Below are 20,888 nucleotides of genomic sequence, written 5' to 3' on the forward strand. Positions count from 1 at the left end.
TTCATGCAGCCCAGCATTTAGAATTCCGATGGCTATTTTCCAATTCACACAGGTGAAAGACTAGAGTTGCTAAAGAATGAAAACAGTCACTTTAAGAGCAAAAAATAAATAATTTAATGCACAATAACATTGTCAGATTACTTCTTAAATAAACTAGTAATATTAGAAAGAGAAAAACAATTTTCCATGACATATTTCTTACAATACAAAATGCTTTTTAAAATAAAAGTTCTATCCAACAGCACTAACATTTATAAGACTATAAATAAATGACAAGATGCAATTCACTCACATGGTAGTGAATATGTTCCATTCTGCATAAAGTTAATGCTTAACTTTTATGTTGTAGCCAGTTACTGCCTGTAACTTTTGTGCCACTCTGGCCTGTCTTCTGCTCCAGCACCACTCTTGGCACTGATTCATCTCCTTTGGTCTCTCACCAACAAGAACAACTATTTACTGCCTTATTAAGGCAAATATCTTACATCTCTTCATTTTTATCCCCAGTGCTAGGCAGGAACTATAATTAAGGATATAGACTTACAAATTTTCAGGTTTACAAAACCAGGTCACGTATCTGTCTATTCACTAGTAGCAGTACCTAGCTGTAAAAGCACACTGCTAATTCGACCCTTTAAGTATTCCTGTGACATTCAGCTTTGTTAGTGAACGAGACATGTCTCTTCATGCTGTTGCTTTCTTCTTTCGTATTTCACACTGAAGAAGAGAAAAATAGAGCAAAGAGCACCTTATCCAAGGAGGCTGTAGGAAGAATAAGGAAATTATGAGAGCTAAAGCATTCTTAAGAAGCTAGTGCAAAGGCCTTGCATGTAATTCAAGAATACACACACACACACACACACACACACGTATTTAGGTTTTCAGGCTGTTTTACAAGGAAAGAGCAACAAGTAAATGTGACATATGAAGTTTGGAGGGAAAAAAATAACAGATATGAGTTTGAGTGGAAGTGAGCATTGAGGATGAAGCTGCATAGATTATTTTGTATAAACCAAGAGAAAAAGAAAGAAGTCATGTGCAAGACTGCTTTCAAAGCTCATGCAGAACATTCAGATTTAATCATAAGCCAAGGCAAAGCAGAGCTTTCAAAGTCAACAGAGCATGCATCAAATACATGATTTTCTCAAGGGTGAAATGGATTACTAAGATATGGAAGAAGGAGGTAGTGGTGCTATAGCAATACAACACTGTCATAAATATACCACATTTTTCATTTACAGTATTGCACCACAGGCCATATTTATAGGACAACAATTTTAGAAGTGTTTCTACCTAATGAATAGTTCCCTGCCCTGGGATTACTTATAGATGGGGAATCGCATCTCTTCTAGGTGGTGATGAAGATGAGGAATCTTTCCATAATTTCTCTGAAAGTTAAAACAGTACTATATTAATATTAAAATGAAACTTTAAATAGTTATTTCAACATATTATTTCCTGTCTCCTTTTACACTACTTTTTCTAAGAATCCTGTCAATATATAAGGAATAAAATGCCTCTAAAAATTGGAACTCATGACCTGTTGATCTCTTGTCCCTTGGTAAGAGTCCCAAGAAAAAACAATATGAGTTAATTGTAAACCTTATTTACCTACACTGCAATGCTGAATTGTTAGCCTAGGATTATTCTAAAAGCACATAGGTGTGGCTCAGTAAATTGGCACTGGGGAGAGGCAGCTCCATGCATTGTTTTTAGTATAGCTTCAAAGCTCGTGGGACTTTTATATGGGCATTTCTATCAGGACAAATATAAATGCATTGGAATCACTATCTAGTTGCTAGTAGTCATTGAAATCACTGCCTAGAAAACCTGGAAGAATGAACATTTGTTTCCTTTAAAGGTATTTCTGTACATAATAAATTTTCCAGAAAATGAAAGACAAAAACCAGGACTATTTTCATCCCTTAGATTAAAATTTGTTTTGATAGCATTCAAAACCAAATGTACAATAAGGAGAAATGTTTTTAATTATTTGTCTCGCCATTATGGTACACATACATACAAGCAGAATTTTTCTGTGCAGGTAAAATGCAATATTAGATCAGAAAAGTTTGGTTGGAGTCCACAGCTAACCAGTCTCATCACTATTCCCTTTCTCATCAAAGGACCAAACAGTGAGTTCTAGGTTTTAAGTGAAGCATATAAAGATTTTCTGAAAGCTATTTTAAAATATTCTTAATACTGTTATGCAATATATATATATATATACTAATGCAAATTATATATACTAATGAATCTCAATATCTTTCTAGAAATATTTCCCTCCTTTCCCATAAATACTTCTGCTCTTTGTAAAGAAACAGTTTCTCTAAGGTACAGCACTTACATATGAGAGAAGTCAGGTTGAGCTTTAACCTGTCACATTCAGATGTCCCAGGATTAAGAGTATCTTCATCATAAATATTTTGACGTAAAATGTTTCTTATAAAATCTGGGTTCATACTGTTCTCCATAAATCCCTCTGTTGATGGTGGTACACAAAACACTAGCTGATAAATTACAGTGGAGCTTTCATTACTGAAAAACAAAGTCAAGGATTAATGTCTTCAAGTATCAACAGGACCTTTTCTTATTATTATTTGAAAGACTGACTTTTCATATCAGTGTTGGGATGGATTTTTTTTTTTTTTTTTAATAAACATTTCCCCAAGAAGAGCATTATGAAAGAAAACTGTCAAAGATGCCAGTTTCTGCCTCACCCTTCCTTCTCAGAACAGCTCTTGAAAGTGGGTACGTACTTGAAGCCAGCCAGGGACACATTTTCAAATGCACAAGGGGCAATTGGACACGTGTTCTAACGGGATGCAGTTTTCAGTACTGGTGGTTCACAAGAAGCTACTGATAAGAGGTGTTGCAATATCCTGTGCATAGTTTCACTAGAAACCTGTAGGAAGGTTTGTTTTTCTGCTAGCAGTATCTGGAACCATGTGGCTGTGCTCCTGACTCAGCTCTGGAGTGGATTACACAAACCAGTGAACTGGAGACCATCTCTGGAGATTTCGTTTTTTGTGACTACAATTCAACAGCTATCTTCTGTACTCAGAATTCAAAACATTTTCAAAAAGTACTTGAATGGGGGAAAATAAAAGGAAAAAGAGAGGGAGACAACAAGAGAGAGACATCAAAGAGGCAGAGAGAGTTACTAGCTACTCAACACATGCGCAGAACTACAGCTTTGTACCTGATGGTCTAAATCATAGTACCTGTAAGGCTAAGGAGCTCAGTTCACTGTTGAACAAAGCTGGCATGCCCAAGGCTGGCAGGGCAAGGGAGCTTATTCCTCAAGGGAGCAAAGTGCCTTCATGACTGCCACTTGCCACATTGCAATGTGGCTAGTTCTCTGTCATTGCTATCTCAAAGGACCTGGGACTTTGCAAAACTACTTCCCTTGATTTTTTCCCTTCTTTCTGAATTCTTTTGTAAGAGTTCTTTTTCAGAAGTCCTTGGGGAAGCTCTCTGTCTTCCCTTGCCTTCCTGCTATCTCTCCATGACAGGAGACACATAAATTCCTCTTGCCTTTATCTATTTTGGGAACAAAAATATTCTCTCCTCCCTATGAACCCTGTTTTATATATTTAAGATTATTTAAACTACATCCATCTTAAGCATCTCCAGCAATTAATTTACCTTTTAATAAATATCCTTGAATGTGTTTATTAAGGGCTGCAATTGGAACCAAAGATAACAGAGATGATACTTCGCAGCAACAATATGTTCCTGTCATTATATAATTTTATCAGCATTTACCATTTACACCAGATGATCCTTTGACCAGTTTTCACTGCCTAAACACACAATTTTCCCCTAACAACCCATTTTACAGGGATTTAAATATTGTACATGTTTACACAAGCAAATGTATGTCTCATCAAAAGCCTGTAATTTTCAGATAACTTCGGTGACAGAAATTGCTTACCTGAAAGAAATCACCTGAGCTGACCTAAAGTAACGTCCTAAAGCTGGAGATGAGTTGTAGACCTCTGTTAGCTGAGAGAGAGAAAAAAAATGTTTCTTCTATTCAATCTCTTTTTTGCCCTCAAAAAGAAAAAATTAACCCACAGCAAATAATTCTTACAAAGTGCTTTAAGGAGCATAAAAACCGGTGCTGAAGGTCAAATAAGAGCAAATATCTGCCCTGGAACAGGTAGAGAGACATTTAAATTTAACAGACAAGTTAATTGCACATTTGAGTGATTGCTATGTAACCTTAACACAATGGAGGCACTCATGGTGAACTAAGAGCATGTGCTCATGTTTCCATGTGCAGCTAATGCTGTTAGGTTTGGGATCTAATTAGTACCAAAAGGCTTTTCTAACTCTTACTTTGGGGGGGACAGTGTCTCTGTCTTGAGATTGCCTTCCCACCATGTCCAAATGATCTTTGCCAAGTATGCTGAGCACATTTCAGCTGTAACTCAGAGCTGTGCTGGCTCAGCAGAAATCACTGCTATAAAGCCAGGCTGTAATCATGTACTCATAAGAGAATGCAGCACACTGGGTGTTTAGCCCACATTATACTTAGATGACTTCCACAGGCCTCTCCTAAATTATTCAGTAATTCTATGAAAAAGGTGAAGACAATGTCTTAACAAATGGTCAAATTTAGGGGAAAAAAATCTATACTTTCTTGTGCTTAAAAGCAGACTTTTTTTTCCTAGATTATGATTTTAAAATGTACAACACATTTTATTTGTGGACTTGGAAATGACTGCATTGCTATGCAGAGAAACAGAAACTTAAAAGGCAAAACGCTGAAGAAGAATCAACTTTGCCAAGAATCACATAAACACTTACCCTTTTAGTAATGTCCTCAGAGGAGAAGTGTGAGAGACCACACATTAACTCCAATGTTCCTGAAAAATTGTGAAAATTTCCATTTCTTAGTAATTCATCAGGATCCCAGTAGTCATCCTCATCTGTGTAAATATCTAATAACCAAAAGGAGATAGAAAGGGGAGAAAAAAGTTTCAGATAGCTCAAGTATTGAAAAACAACCCTCTTGACTTTCTCCAGGGTGGCTTTCTCATAGGTTTCTTATGTAAGGACTGACTGGGAAAGACAGAAAGTGCAAGTCACCTGAAAAAAGTGACAGCACCTGGAGTTCAATCACCCACCTCCATTAGCAAAAATTATCTGCTCTGGGAGTCTGACAGGCAATGATACCATGGGACCTAAGTCATCCATGGCACTTGTTCCAACATTACAAACATAATTTCCATCCTCATATCCAAATTTCTTCTTGTGATATTTTCTCACTTAGCTACAAACTTGAATTGTCACCTGATCAGGATACAAGTTGCTTGCTGCCTGATAAGATAAAAGCATTCACAACAACTACTGAACTACAATACCACCCTCTGCACTCTGTATCCCAGTTTCTTCAGCAGTTTACTGAAGGACATTAAAGGATGTTATTGTTGCATTTGTCTTCTATTAGAGTGCACATATTGCATGTTTGCATTACTGTAACCAAGAGTGAGATACTTACTAGAATAAAGAATTAGGCTGATGAGAATGACCAGGAAGATCACTAGAAACATCATAGATATAACCATCCATAGTTTACACTTCCAGAAAACTACATTCTTGCATGATTTCCAGGGATCTCTCTCCTAGTTATAAAAGAGAAGGGCATGTTGATTAATCAAAGAAGACAGGCAAAAATATTGAAGGATGTCTCTGCTGTCACATTTAGAAATAAAACCCCCACATTGATGGGAGAGCCTCATTGGTAAGCAATGCCCTCATCAGGGGTTTCCAGTCTTGACTACTGCTGCAGGAGAAAATGTAGACCTAGAGAAGGTAAAGGACATTCACTTGAGAGAGACCATTCCCCTTTGTGCAGAAGTTCTAACTCTTGAATGGCCCAAAAAGCTAAAGTACTGCAAAGGTGATTCTTGGCTCCACGTTTTGTTTTTTTTTTTAACTACGTGAATTAAATTTGCATATTCCACAAGCTCTCCTTTTAATGTTTTTCATCTCTCCCAACTAAAAAGATGTCTCTGGAGGTATTTCCAAAATCATTCGCCTCTGCAGCACTGATGATGTCAACCTGCATAGCTTCTGAATGCCAGCATCCCATGCAAAGGCAATGCTATTCAATAGATAGTATTGTGTTAAACCCTCCATAAAATAATTGAGACTTTTATAGCTGCCTTACTTTTTCTTCAGAAGACTGGAAACTTGAAGGCTATTGAGGGTACTTAACAGAAAGTTTAATGCAAATATCACCTGTTCTATGAGGTCAAAAGAAAACTTCACCCAAAACAATTGTGCATGTATGTACATTGATATGGGACAGAAAGGACAATACCTTTCCTGTTATTTAACTTTTAATAAGATTGAAAACCATGACAGAATTTAGTCTTTTAATGAGTTAATCCAGCAGGATGAATATTTAAAAAAAAAGGGGAGGAAAAAGAAAGAGCAAGCTCAGGTGATGATCAAAACTGGTAACTTCATCTGTTTTGTTCCACAGCCAGAAGAATCAGAAGACTGAAGCAAGGCTTGAATTCATAAGCAGACCATGCTGTCTTTTTAATTACTCCTCTCCCTCCCTCTAAATGCACCATAAAGGTAGTAATAAACACTATGTCCTTTTTGTCATCAGTACCACATAAGGAAAAGCACATGCTGTAGGTTGCCTGGGCCACCCACACATGTGCAGATTGGCAGGAACCAGCTGACCAGCTGCTGCTGGAGACACTAATCCAGGTTTCCTTCCTTTACTTTTTGAACTTTCTAAGAACACAGAATAACAGAGAGGCTTTCACTGAATTTACTGAATTGAGCAGCTGGCTAAAAGTTTCTATGTGCCCACCCAGGGACACCAGTTCTCGGGATCTCCTCCGGTCAATCTGACCCTGAGATATATTAAAAGTCTCTTTTCCCCAACTCTGGTGTCGAAGAAGGAGTCAGAAGTCTTCAGCTGTTGTTCTCAAGGTTGTTCATTATTTCTTATCTAAAACTTTTTCTCTCTGGCCTGCCGAGGTCTGTTCAGCAGGTCAGTAGGAGGCACACTGCACTGCCCTGAGGCAGTGCTATCTCTTTACACTAAAAACTACATGTGCTTTATTTACAGTTATTGTCCAATACCAATCATCTATGTTAGAGTGTGTACTTCTACTTTAAACCAATCCAAATATGCTAACATCACTCAGAAGATGGAGGCTAGGAAGAAGAAGAAAGAAGAACAGGACAACACCCAAATTCCTCCATCTTGTCCCCTAGACCCCCTAGTAAAATCCTTCAAAATTCCACATTTTACCTTGTGACAACTACTGTTATGCTACTTAAACTTTTGTGACTTGTAATTCTTCATATAAAGTTGGTAATTTGCTCCATGGGTTGAGATCGAATTCCCAAGTGTCTTTGGCTTCCTGCCAGGATCTCCGAGCCCTTGCCAGGATTTTGAGCCATCCAGGGCACCCAGAGGGATGTCCCGTGTTCTGACAGTGGCAGGGAACAGGGAGAGAAAACAGACACACAGAGAAAGCACTTACAAGAGAGATTCCTTCAGGAACAGAGGCAGAAAAAGGAAAACACTCTCTGTAGGAACCTCTGCGCACAGAACTTTGCTCTACTGGAGAATGAAAGGCAAACACCAAGTATGGTTTTGTTTACAGCATACTTTCAACTGTCATCACATTTACTTTTTTTTTAAAAATTGATTTTAAAAATATTTTAGAAGTATGAATTTCAATTTAATATTTAACACTAGTGTATAGTGTATAGTTTTGTATTTTAAAAATGTTAAAAGCCAGTTGCACTGCTTAGAGTGCAACTATGAAATCAGCCATAGCCCCATCAGCTGAGACAGGCAGCTGTCAAGCCCAAGTTTTGATTGAGCTACCACATGTTTAGACTATCACAAAACCCAACTCTTAATCACATATAGCAAACTGGCTTGATCCCAAGAAAACATTAATCTCCACAACTAGTCCAACACCTTCCAAACTTTGCCCATAGGTCAGGGGGAAGCAACAGCAGCCAAGAAATTCTCTCCCTGGTGGGCAGGGCAGCTCTGATTAACCTGCCAGCTGAGCAGAAAGCAGAGCATGGTAACTTCCAGCAGTCTGTATAGGATAGGGTGAAAAATGCCAATCACTTGTTTTTAAGATTTTAAAAGTTTAATAGTAATAAAATGGTTATAAAAATAGCAATATAATTAGAGTAATAAAAAATTGGACAATTTGGATTAGGACAATATGAGACAATAAAAAGAAAGAGTTATGGACAGTCCAGGTACCTGTTTCTGGGCAAAATAAGCCGGAAAAAGGACACATGTTAACAGAATCTTAACCCTTTAAAACAACAGACTGTTGCATATTCATACACCTCATACATGATGCATAAACTCCATTCAAACAAAGGATTCTGTCTGGTCAGTGTCAACTTCTTCCTCTTAATCCTAACGTCTTCAGGGCTGAGCGAGGCAGGAAGAAGTTACTTTCTTCTGATAAGAGAGCAATAAATTATTTTTCTCTGAAAGATGGAGGTGTCCTGTGGCTGCTGTCTCTGTGCAAGTCCTCTTTTTTAAAAAAGTATCTTACATAGCATAGTTTCTATTTTAACATTATGTTATAATCTAACACACCACTTAAGAAAATTAATACAGCATAACTTTCTGACTCCCCTCCATCTGCTGCTCCTCTCTGCACCTCCCGGAATGGGTCTGGCCCTGCAGCGAGCTGATTCAGCTTTCCAGACCTCAGGAGAAATAACTGACCCCTGACACAAGAGAATGAAGGGGGTTTTTGCCTTTCAGCAGAATGAATCAGCCCCAGATGTGAGCAGCGGGCTCCCCTGAGGAAGCAGTGAAGTCACAGGAGCGGGAAGGGAAGGGAAGGGAAGGGAAGGGAAGGGAAGGGAAGGGAAGGGAAGGGAAGGGAAGGGAAGGGAAGGGCGATGTGTCAGGCAGAGAGCTCCCGGTGCGGTCAGCCGTGCCCACAGAAAAGCGTGAAACATCTCCGCACCGCCACAAATACTCCTGCAGTGAGTAGTGTAATTCACTGTACAGAAGTCACGTGTGAATATATTATTCCTCTGCCAGAATTAGCCTGTTCTGTAGCTTTAAACCAGGGACTAGGAGCTACCTCCTTAGGATTCACATGCTGACCTTAACTGAGGGTTTGGAGCATTCTATGAATAATGTTTATTATTAAATTCATAATGGTTAGCAACTGAAAATTATTCAGAGATAAAGAGAATCCAGCACACTCTGTTTGAGGATATCTTATTTTTGTTTGGCAGCGCTGTTTCCTGGTTAACTTATACTGAAGGAAAGCCTGGTTTTAAAACTTATTTCAACTTTTCTCTTTTCTCGTTTTGAGCCAAATTCCACTGATAGCACATTAGAAGAGAAAACAAAATTGAGAGAACCAATTACAGTTTCACTTTCTAAATTAAAGCTTAAAATCCCACTCTCAGAACACTTAATGGATAAGGAAAAAGAATGACATTTAACGGTTTTTTAGCCTCTTTCCCTCTACCTCAAACAGCAAATTAAATCACCCCTACAAAATGTTCCATCAAGCGTCGTTTCTCTTGCTGTGTAGTATTTCCCCCACCAGAAGGATCAAATGACCAAATGAAATTCCTACCTTTCTCGTTTGAGCATTTAGAGGCTTGTCATGATCAGTCTCACTTTCCTCCACTTTTTGTTCCGGTAATTCAATAATCTCATGCTCCTGAGGAGAGCTCTGCCTTTTCATTGCTTCTGTCTCAGAAGAGGGTCCTCTGTGAGGACTTCTGCCTCTGAAGTGAGCACAGAGCCAGCTCATTTCCTTCTCGTTTCAGCTGCAGTTATGGTCAGTAGTAGCTCTGACACGAGACTGGAAACAGGAAGAGTGAGGATAGTGTTCACAGGAGAGGTCTCCAAATACAATTAAATTAGGGGAATTCCTTGGAAGAACAAGTGAAGTCGGCTGCCCTAGCTGCAGAGAAAGGGAAGGCAGAGGAAGTATTGATTTGCATAGCTGTGAGAACTCTGACTCTCAGCTGTGCAATACTAGGTTTTCCAGTTTGTCTACCTGCCTGTACCAGCCCTTGACAAGCAAGTGACTAAACCTTCAGCAATGCTGGGACGATTTTGAAAGGAACCAGTGTTTTCTCTGCTGCTGTCAGCCAAAACAATAAAATATTATTACTGTTATCCATGCAGCTAAACAGATGTAGTGCTGAACAGCATGAACAGAGTAAAAGTTCATAGAGCATGTTGTTTGCTTAGGCTGGGACTCTGTCAAAACTTGTGATTCTAGTCTCCCTCTATAGTCAATAAAGAAATGAACACTAATGACCTTTGTGCTGTAAATTGTTCTCCCTCTAGCTATTATAAAAATCATATCTGGTGTTGCAGAAGCATTTATGTCCTTCAACATACCATCCAACCTAAACCTGAGAAGCTGCTTTCAGGTAAAAAAAACCCCAGAGGACATAGATAAAGAGAAGAGAAAGATGGCCTTCAATTTCAACCTGTGTTCTACAGGACATGCTTTTATGAAACAACCTGGTGATTCAGTCTGCACTAGCTTCCCACACGCACTCTCATGTGCACTTGGAGTCACTTTCAACAGCTTACTATAGCCAGGGACTGATTATGACCCCAGCCTCCTAAATATCCTTGATCCTACCTCATCTTATTTCTCCTGTTTACATTCCATCCCTGTGTTTCTCCTTCCTTCCCACAGAGCATCTCTCTCCCCTCTGACTCAAAAGGTCTGGGCAGATAGCTGGTAACTACACCCTTCCTCACTCTTTTGTCCCAGCACAGGGAGTATCCTGCATTAAGACCTCTCTCCCCAGTCCCCTTTCCTGCTGCCACTCACAGCACCACTCGTTTTTCCTGCCAAAAACTCGGGGTGCTCTACCCTCATCCCACAACTCAAATTTTCTCCTTGTGCAACTCACCTTGGTTCTGCTGCCTGAAGCACACCCAGGGTTTGCATTCCTGATGTCACGTCACACCCATCCAGCCAAAGGTACTCCATGAAAGTGAGCATGTCTTAGGTTTATTCCATAAGTAAAAAGAAATACAAATTGTGTACCCCATGTGTTTTGGTTCTGAGAATATTTAAAACTCTGGAGGACTGAAGGTGAAACTGAGCAGTCATCAAGATCGGAACATGTATCTGGATCCACAAAATCTTACTTGGGTCATCTTACACTAGAAAAGCCTTTATCTGGTTCTCACTACTCCTGCTGGATATCAGGCTCAGTTATTCAATTTCTACTCACAGTAGACCTTCCTACTGGATTGTCAGGAATCAAAACTGTTCCTCTAAGACAAAGAGTTAATGATTATACAGTTCTCACCATGCAAAGGCCAAAGTCCTTATTTTGTTTATTTATAAAGAAACTGCTTGAAGTCTGTCTTTCATCTGGGGGATTTAACTTCCACACTTGTTTCATTTCTTCCATGTGAAATTCTGACCCTTTAGCTTTACAAAACCAGGAAAGTCCAAGGCACCAATGCAGTTCTGATCACACCTGGAGTTTAGAGTTTCAGAGGCACATCCAAACAAATAAAACATAGCCCCTTGCAGTTTTAGCACGTTTATTAAAAAGGAAGATGTGAATAATTGAATAAAGAAACAACCCTCCTAATATACAGGCTTTGAATATAGCTTATGCTGTAAGTTTGACAAAAGCTGGGGCAAGATGCCCAACAGGAGAAAGGAAGGAAAAACAAATAACAGTGTTAGAAAGAGCAATCTCACTGCATGCAGATTACAGTGCTAGCTCTTTTCAACATTTTCCCCACATGCTGCCAAGGTAGGACTAACATTAAACAAAAATCACATACTTATGTACTGCAGAGTAAGTATGCTGTGTGGACAGCAATAAAAGGTGTTCAAACTGCCAGCTTTATCTTTTAAATATATATATTAAAGGTGAAAGCTAAACACTTCCAAATATTGAGCACAGCTTAAAGACCATCTAAATGGTCTTAAAGCCATCTAGACAACTCTTTTATTAAGCTAAGAACTAGTATTCTGAAGTTCCATAAACAGCTTTGGAAACCTTAAATTGGCTAGATTTGGAGTGATAAGCTCATCAGGAGATTAAAATTATAAAACCTAGATTTATTACCAGGGTTAAAGGAATGTTGCTGTAATTTCTTATTTTACTTTCTTTGAGCCAAAGGGTGCATCCAACCACATAAATCCATTTACCTTCTATGTTATTTCAATTTAGTATGGCCTTGTGGTCACAGCCCAGAAAGACACACCAAAAAAAATAATTTCCTGAGCCTGAAACTCTGCTTATTGTGGACCGAGGACAGGACGAAAAACAATCCTAACCTACCAGGAACATGCTAAAAATTCACAATGGATGCCAGAGACAGAGCTGGAGGAGTACACCTGTAACATATTGCAAATATTAAACCCTACAGTTCGTTCAAATTCTGAAGAGAATTTAAGAAAGCATTATAGTTTCCTTTTGAATGAATTACAACTCATTCATTCCTTCCTTTTATTTAGACATCATCCCAAAGAACCTAAATTATACTCTTCCAGTTACTTAATGAAAATTTCTTGCATCCTAGCATTTTTTCAGCTATGTATCTGGTATTTTTATGAAAACACAGTAGAGACCCCAAAAGTTACAGCCCAGAAAGTAAAAGTCATGCAGTCGCACATAACTAGAAAGAATTAATCTCAGCTTTGTACACAACACACTATTTATATTTTTGAGAACTATGAAATAATTATTTATGTTTAGAATCCTGTAACATTCTTAAAGAGTTGAATATATATGGCATGTGGCCATTTTTATCCAGATATACATACATGGAAACAAATATAGATAACAAGGGACAAAGAAGGAGAGAAGGGTTATGAATGAGGCATGGGTGGATTTTTGTTACAGGTTATAATCCATTTTATTTTGATTTTAAGGCAGTGCTGTTTCTGCAAATAGCATAAGGAAGATAAATCCATAAGGAACCTGAAGTTCCTCTGAGGCTGAACAGTTATTGCTAGATGAACCACAAATGATAGTTTCTTTGTTTTAAAAAATGCATTCTTTCATCAAGGAACAGTCAATGGCGTTTTCATGTTGTATCATCAAATTGACTATAGCAGGGAGCAGCTTTCACACAGAGGTTATCTTCATTTTGTCCTTGGCTCATCACTTTGTATTCCAATGGATCCAGTCATAAAGTGCTGTCAGCTTGGTGTACACACCAGGACAATTGTGCTGAGCACACCTTTCACCCCAGCTCACGACGCCAGCAAGGCACTGTCTATTGCCCTTCCCTGTGCAGGCCAAGGGACCTCCAGAATCCCCCTAAAATTAAAGAAGTCCAGCCATTAGTGCACACACACAGAGCACTGTAACAAAAAATATGTTATTTAAGAACAGTAGATACCTGCCCCTCTTTTTCTCAAATTAAAACTTAATATTAATTAAAACTTACTTCTGGATATAATGTACCCAGCCAGATGCCATATTTATTCAATTATTTTAAATTATGGATGTAGCACACTTACCAATATAAAGCCACCGGCAGAAACAGTTTATAAAATTACTCCTTGATAATTTCCCATTACAGGATTCATAGAACAACTCATCACAGCCCAAACAGAGAGAGAAGAAGACAGGGATGGAAATAGGGAATTCTACTACAACTTGAAATAGGGAATTCTACTGCAATTTGAAATCTACTATAAATTATTCACAGGTTGAAGGCAGATCTCTTATACTGTGTGCTAAATAGGAACAGCAAGATACCACACACCCCAAATAAAAAAAAAAAAAATCCAACAAACCAAAACAAACCCAAACCCAACAAACAAACCAGACACAATTAAGTATTATCAACAGTTTTATAATCAAGACTGAGTCTACAGTAGACTACTTTGTAGAGGCAGAAGAAGGAACAAAGACTAAGGAATGTGCAAATAAGAACAGGCCACTCAAACGGAGCATGCAGGTTTGCACAGCAGTGTAGAAAAATAAAAATTTCCATTCAATTCAGTTCACCGGATCAAAGTGCATTTGGGCTCATCAATGGTTTTTTTGCCTTTCATTACTTTAACCTTCTCTGACAAACTCTGGGCAGTTACAGTGCAGCTCCTTTCTGCAGCTGCTCCTAATACACACGGCAGTCAGCAGCCTCCAAATTGACCCTGGGACAATCTGAGCCCCCAGCTGGAGCCAAAACATGTAAGAGGTCAGGAGAAAGCCATGCACTGAGAAAAGAGAAATAACAGAAAGCTTTCATCACCCAACCAAACAAAATTATCTATTATGGTGGTACGAAATTATCAGCAGATAAGAGAAGAAGACGGAGTTCTTCCTTTCTCTCAGGCTGCTGTCATACTAGAAATGTCGATGATCCAAGAGACTGATGTCAAAGTGACTTCAGAAAGGAGGCTCAACCAATTACTCAGCGAGTTCTGAAAGAACAAATGGGTTGTATACCACTAGGAAAAGGAAGGATCCTAAGAAGAGCCAAGATTAAAGAAGATCCTAGAGTGATAAGAAAACAGAATGAAAGGTATTTGGAAGCTTCACATAACGTGTGCAACATATGCACAGCTTACATGTACAGGAAGGAGTGAAAGAGAACAGCAGGGCCCTCACAAGTCTGAAAGCATAGTAAAGCAGGTTTAGGGTGTTGTGGGGCTTTCCTGAGCTCCCAGTGTCATTCCTCTCTAGCACTGTACAGGAAACACATAAATATATATTACATAATATATACTGGTGACGGAAAGAAAGGGTGGTGGGGGGAAACAACCCCCCAAAAAAGCAAAGATGCTACCCAGACTAAGAACTTAAAGATCCAAAGGGCCAACATGGTCGAACTCAGACCAACATGCCAGAACTCAGACACAGCATATCATGCTGGAAAATGGCCAGTATGTTATACAGCTGAATTGGTTAAAAATGCCCATCTAAAAATTCAAGGCCATTTCTTATGCAACATATTTCTTGGAGGAACACCACCCCTCCAACATATTTTAGCAAAACAATTCCAAGGTCAAAGTTTGCAGACAAACTCTATGTAATGTTAATAAAAATAATAATTAATTTAATTAGGTCTTTGACACTATAAGGAAATTCTACAAATAGTCTATTGTGTTAAAGAGGTTTGACTCATCATAAGCTACAATCTTGCAAAAGTTATCCTATTGCATTAAAATAATAAAATTTATATATTACACAAAATTTTTACCATGGTGCCTCAGTCTAATATTCAGTAGCAAATTTCTATCCCCTTTATGTGGTGCTACTGGTATAAAAAACATGTTTGTAAAGTTGATATTCATCATCAGAAGTCTGAACACTAATGAAGTACACAACTAGTGTACTAGGAGAAAGAAGGCAGAGTCAGGACAGGGAAGTATGACCAATAAGCAGTTTCTGATTGTGTGTGTAAACAAGCTGGGGTTTATAACTTACACTACTGTGATGTACTCACAAGTTGTAATTATACACATGAATGAATGTTTGAAATTAAAAAGCACCAATGCAGCTGTAGTTACAAAACCTAGCTTAGCTTTTACTTTTGTATTTCTTTGCAGCTGTAACAATAAATTACCCATCATACTTTTACAGTATTTTAGCAATTCCAGACCCAGATATTAAAAAAGATAAAAAGAAATGAATACAAATATTAATTTGCGCAATTCACAGGTGGACCTTTTATTGCAGATAATTCCTTTTATCTTTATCTTTTTTGTTCTCTGGTATGAAATATAACTGTTGAAGAAGAAAATTCTTCTCGACACATTTTACCCCTTGTGTTTGCGAAATGATATTTCTCAAGAGATTCAGAAATTATCCATGATGAATTTTCTTCCTTATTTTGGGGATTTTTAGTTGCCATGTTAAATTAACCATGAGCTCACACTCAATAAAAAAGAAAAACCAAAAACCAAAACCCAAACAACAACAAAAAAACCCAACACACACACCACACAAACAACCTAAAACTGAAGAATTTTCCAATGAAAGCAAACATTCCTTTGTAGTTTTCCTACCAGTTCCAGATTACCTGGCATGCATCAACACCACCATTAAGTTTCCCAGCACACAGCATACGTGAAGTAATAAAATCATCATAGAGCTTGTTGCAAACACTTTGATTAATCGTTCTCACTTGAGCTTCCTGCAGTGTTTTGGCAAGATGACCTAGAAAAAATACAGAAGGTATTGCAGAGGTAAAGGTGGCACAAATTTCTTATAGAGATACCAATTATTAAAACAAAAGAGAATTGCTTTAAACTCAAAATCTACCCAGCTAATGACAGCAGAGTAATTTCCTTCCCTTCAAATGGTGCCTGCCCTAATTTTTGAAAGCTGGGTTGTTCACACTACCCAATAGCCAAAGACATTCCAATGTGCCACCTTTCCATTTCCCTAGCCTTTATCCCTATGACCCTATTTCTGCCAGAAAGTAGTAAAAATGCCATGCAAATTGTAAGATAAGAGTGCACACAGGGTGACTAAATTTGAGTGCCATTTCAAATTATGCCTGAAGCTTTTTGGTTTTTTTTAAACCATAGCTGCTGTGCTCCAAACAACATCCCAGTCCTACAAAATGCAATTTCTATATTTTTTCCAACCTCTTAGTTCTAGGGAAGAAACTGAGGAATAAAGTGGAGTGTGGAAAAACAAATATTTTTTAAAAAAAACCAAAGAACAGTCTGTAACTCACAAATTATGCTAAGACTTTAATTCTGTACTATGGTATTGACATAAGGTGCCCTTGTGAGCTAAATATTCTGATACCTCTGATGTGCTGAGATGCTGCCCAAGCCCACGTTTCAAGCTATTTAATGCTGAGACAGGGAAAGGATCCTTCAGGTTCCTTTGCTGCCACTCTCTAACTTAGTGCTCTTTTTTTCTGCCTCTCCATTGCAGCTGGCTGCTCCAAGCTACACAGAGCCTCTTCCTGAGGCCTTTGATTAAGACAGAGAAAATGAAAGATCCTCCACATTTTTATTGCAATTGCAATTATTGCTGCTTATGGCTCTGTGTTGTCAATCAAATTCTTTCTTTGCAGTAGTTGCAAGTTACTGATCTCTTTACTTGCAAGGTTCTATTCATCAGATTAAATGAGTCATGAACATGAAAATGGGCACATTTTTATAAATCTATAATAATTTGCTTTTCAAAGATCTGTGAAACCTGAGTATGCATTTTGTCACATATCACTTGCTATCCAAGCAACCATTCAGAATTCTCAGACTGTTGCTAAGGAGATCTTTTCTGGCTTTTTATAGATACACTAAGTAAACATCATGGGTTTGTTTTTTTGGGTTTTTTTTTGCATACAAGTATAAGTATTCCACTGTTAGAGTTTAAAATTAAGCCAAACTTGCAAAAAGCATATCCAGGAAATGAACATACTATTTTCTTTTATGGCTCCCCAGCCAGTTATGTAGCAGACAGTTCCATAAAGACTCCAGAGGTGCTGGGTAAACAAATGGGCTGTACCAGATCACTGAAGAGCACAGGTGTCTCCATTTCCAACAGGGCAATGTCATACTCTGAGATAGTTTGGTCATACTGTGGGTGGACAATAATCCTTATGGTTGATCTCATAGCTACATGATTGCTCTTTTAATTTATGGTATGTGAGCCCATATGCGCTCTCCATCCCATTGGAACAGAGTATCTGTAAAAAAAAGTGGTTTTAGAACATCCCATTGGAAAGCAAGGCTATGTTAGTTCAGTCCATTTTAACTACCTTGCAGTGTTTGAGGACATTCATCAAAACCATAGTGCATGGAGTAGAACATGGCTTTAGAAGAGAGATTCACTCTAGTCTCTGTCTGCTAAAACATTAAACAATGTTTTTAATTGCTGCTATGAAATTAATTAATTTCCTGGATCTATAAGACCAAATCCTTGCTATGCATCATGCTTTGGAACTCATAAAAGCATATTCTTAAACTCTATCTCCTCCTTAACACAGGTAGGAGGTATGCATTTTCAATTTCCACTACCTAAACTGAACACCGATCCTATATAGGACATGTATTGGGATAAAATAGTTCTACTCAGAAAATTCCTGCCTTTTGAAAAGAAGAGGGGGAAAAAAAAGGTGTTTACCCTACATCTAAAAGAACAGTGTTCTGTCATGCAGGATTTACTGGCAATGGAAGCAAAAGAATAACTTGAAAAACTGAAGACTTTTGAAGCCAGCAGACAACACCAAGTATTTATGTCGTGAGGTCATGTCACCAAATTATTACCTGGATCAACTTACCTGACAAGGAATAGCTTCTACAAATTAATAACCTTTGTAAGGTTATTAAACTGCACATATTCTAGAACAGTATAATTTCCTCATGCCTTGCAGAATTAGAATCCAGAATGGGCAGCAGATATGAGCCACCTGTTGGAGATCACAGATGCGCCACACACGTGCCCCCATCTGTAAACTTGTTTGCCAAGGCCACTTCTCAGCTCTTACATCTTCACCTCCAATGATTCTGGTTTTTTTAAGCTGGTGTCTTCCACAAGCTAACAGAAATAATTTAACAAATTAGTAAAAAGCCCACCAGTTAATTCACTTTGCCATGCTTGACACAAACTTTTACCCTTCGACCTTACTGTGCAATTGGTAAAAAGGTGAGTACTTGCCCATTTTCACTCAATGGGCAGGTCAGATATAAAGCAGTCATTGTCTATCTTCCTGTGTAGCTTTCTGAAGAGTTGAATAACTCAAAAAGAGGTTAAGCACAATTTAAAAGTTCACTTGAATAATTCTTGTCTCTATTCCCTTCTTACAAACACAGCTTGACTGCATTTCATTCAGCTCAAAAAGCAGCAAGACCTACCAGCTTATCCAGGAAGTGTATTGCTTGAAATAAGTCATCAGAGACAGAATGGATGAGCTGATTTAAAAGAAACTATGCAAAATTGAAGACAGACATTTGCATACAGTGTTACCAGGATTTAATTTTTTAAAATTAATATTTGATTTAACAAATTCTTAATCCAGTAATGCACAAGAATAACACAAATTGCTGATTTAGTTTCCCAAGTAACTAACAAATTTAAAAAGAATTGTTACCACACCACAGTTTATTTCATCTGATCCATCTGCACAGTCTCTTTTCCCATCACACTCAGGATTTGGTTTCAGCAAGCATTTTCCATTGAGGCATTTGTATGCATAAGGGGAACAAGTTTTTTAGACTGAAATAGAGAGAAGATAGTGTCACATGTTTGGAGTCATGCTTTCAAATTATTAACAACACATTGCACATTCAGGCAGTTGTTCAAAGCTACACATTCTAGTCTGCTTGAAGTAGTAGTCTGTACACTAGTGTAAACTGGTCCCTCTATCGAGGGACCTCTCTAATTAATGATCACACTAATTTCAGTCTCCACTGTCCCTGAGAAAAAAGATCCTCCAACTGTCTACACTTCCATTTTACATAACTCTGATCTGAGTAAGTGTGGCTTCTCAGATCTGTTCTTTTGCCTTCACCAGCACCACTGGCATTACAAATCATAAATATTCACAGCATCTTTTCATTTTCAAGTGAAATTGAGAAAACTGCAGAAGAGCTTTATGCCTCCCTTCAATAAATTTCTAAGGACTATCACAGTTTACTATGTGAGAATCCTGATAGATCTCAGCAATTGGCTTGCATTACTATTTTTCTTATTACCAGTTATTTACAAGGACCTCTAAACAGTGTGAGGTAGGTTTTTTTTAAAAAAATATTTACTCCTGGCTACCCCAAGATTGAAAGCAAGACAAAAATTATGTAAGCAAAATGCAGCAAGTCGCTAGGGAGCCATTGGTAGTATCAGCAATGTCCACAACCATTGAGGGCCTAGAGTAAAAAGACAATAAATGTGGCAAAAGTCCCCAGTCTACTATGTCCCTCTTCCTTAAATTATGTGGTACTGATCTGGCAGCATCTGGGGGGAAAGTGCTCTTCCAACAGGATCACCAGCAAAATGTGGTTTGGTTTTCTCACTAAAATCTCCGTTATCTTGGATTTTTCTTGATTAATTGTCTAAACTCTCCCAAAACCTAGTTTTACTCTGCATGATTTATGAAAATTTTACTTTGTGCCATGAAAAAAAAACCATCTAGAAACAACTCATATAACCATTAAAATATGCATATTCCTTCTTCTGCCTTCTACCATCTTTTGAAAAATACCTACAATTACATTCTTACAGCAGTTGTTTTCATCACTGTCCTGCCCGCAGCTGTCATCATCTTTACAAGACTTATGAGGTTTACACTTCCCATTACCACAGTTCAATTGTTCTGGATTACAACCTGAAGAAAAATGGTCTGTAAAATTCTAATGCAAACAGCAGACCAACAGCCACATGCTACACCCCCTACTAGATGTCACCTGGATGTTTCTGTGCCATTTCTGTCAGACATTTATCTACCTTGGTTTTGGTAGTATCCAGTGACAGAGAGACTTGTGCTGCACTCTCTGGCCTTGGATTACCTTCTGGTCACTGTTTCTGTCATCTTTCGAATATTCCCTGTCTTCTTTGACATGCAGCACCTAATTTAGGTACAGTACTCTAGCTGAAGCCTTCCCACTGGTGATCGGGAAGGTGTTTTCAAATTCTTGTCTTACGTCCTAGTGTGACACTTAAAAAAGCTCAGAACAAAGGCAACCAACCAACAAAACACCAAATACAAACAAAACTCACAGAGTATTTTGTCACTTTGACTCACAAGTCAGCTTTTGAGCAACAATCATTCCCCCAGCCATTTTTTCACTAAAAAAACAACTTAGGCAATCCACATGTCTGTTTAGTGATCTCCATTCAGATCTCCACACAGTCACAGCCGGTTTTTTTTTCACAAAAAAAGCAACTTAGGCAATCCACATGTCTGTTTAATTATCTCCATTCAGATCTCC

General features: G+C 38.2%; 2 protein-coding genes across 10 annotated transcripts in view; both read right to left on the bottom strand.

Annotated features, from left to right (window-relative positions):
- LOC135294795 (OX-2 membrane glycoprotein-like) overlaps positions 1 to 1,388 on the bottom strand; it is a 38,884-nt gene extending 37,496 nt beyond the window's left edge. For all 6 annotated transcript variants that reach the window (XM_064410514.1, XM_064410515.1, XM_064410516.1 and 3 more), the window contains exon 1: positions 1,294 to 1,388. The gene's annotated coding sequence lies outside the window, so the exon portion shown is untranslated. The remainder of the gene's footprint in view (positions 1 to 1,293) is intronic.
- C2H3orf52 (chromosome 2 C3orf52 homolog) lies at positions 91 to 11,332 on the bottom strand. Of its 4 annotated transcripts, none has more exons than XM_064410535.1 (7): positions 10,930 to 11,332; positions 9,624 to 9,854; positions 5,510 to 5,633; positions 4,816 to 4,949; positions 3,938 to 4,008; positions 2,348 to 2,538; positions 91 to 1,388 (listed from the first exon to the last, which is right to left on the bottom strand). In XM_064410535.1, coding segments are annotated over exons 2-7 (702 nt in total). In that variant the 5' UTR covers positions 9,804 to 9,854; positions 10,930 to 11,332; the 3' UTR covers positions 91 to 1,386. The 4 variants fall into 4 exon arrangements, with proteins under 4 accessions (XP_064266605.1, XP_064266603.1, XP_064266604.1 ...); XM_064410533.1 differs by having other exon boundaries at positions 9,624 to 9,956; positions 10,930 to 11,329; XM_064410534.1 differs by lacking the exon at positions 10,930 to 11,332 and adding an exon at positions 10,053 to 10,144 and having other exon boundaries at positions 9,624 to 9,956.
- Positions 11,333 to 20,888: the final 9,556 nt, after the last annotated feature.

The sequence above is a fragment of the Passer domesticus genome, chromosome 2 (genome assembly GCF_036417665.1).
Source record: "Passer domesticus isolate bPasDom1 chromosome 2, bPasDom1.hap1, whole genome shotgun sequence".
Classification (NCBI taxonomy): Eukaryota; Metazoa; Chordata; class Aves; order Passeriformes; family Passeridae; genus Passer; species Passer domesticus.

Bases quoted from the DNA above. Each gene is read 5' to 3' on its own strand.
- C2H3orf52 (XM_064410535.1), bottom strand. From the start codon at position 9,803: ATGAGCTGGCTCTGTGCTCACTTCAGAGGCAGAAGTCCTCACAGAGGA. The intron at 4,950-5,509 runs GTAAGTATCTCA...TTTGGTTATTAG, and splicing joins CAGCCTAATTCTTTATTCTA to ATATTTACACAGATGAGGAT. The intron at 4,009-4,815 runs GTAAGTGTTTAT...TCTCTCTCTCAG, and splicing joins CTGAGGACATTACTAAAAGG to CTAACAGAGGTCTACAACTC.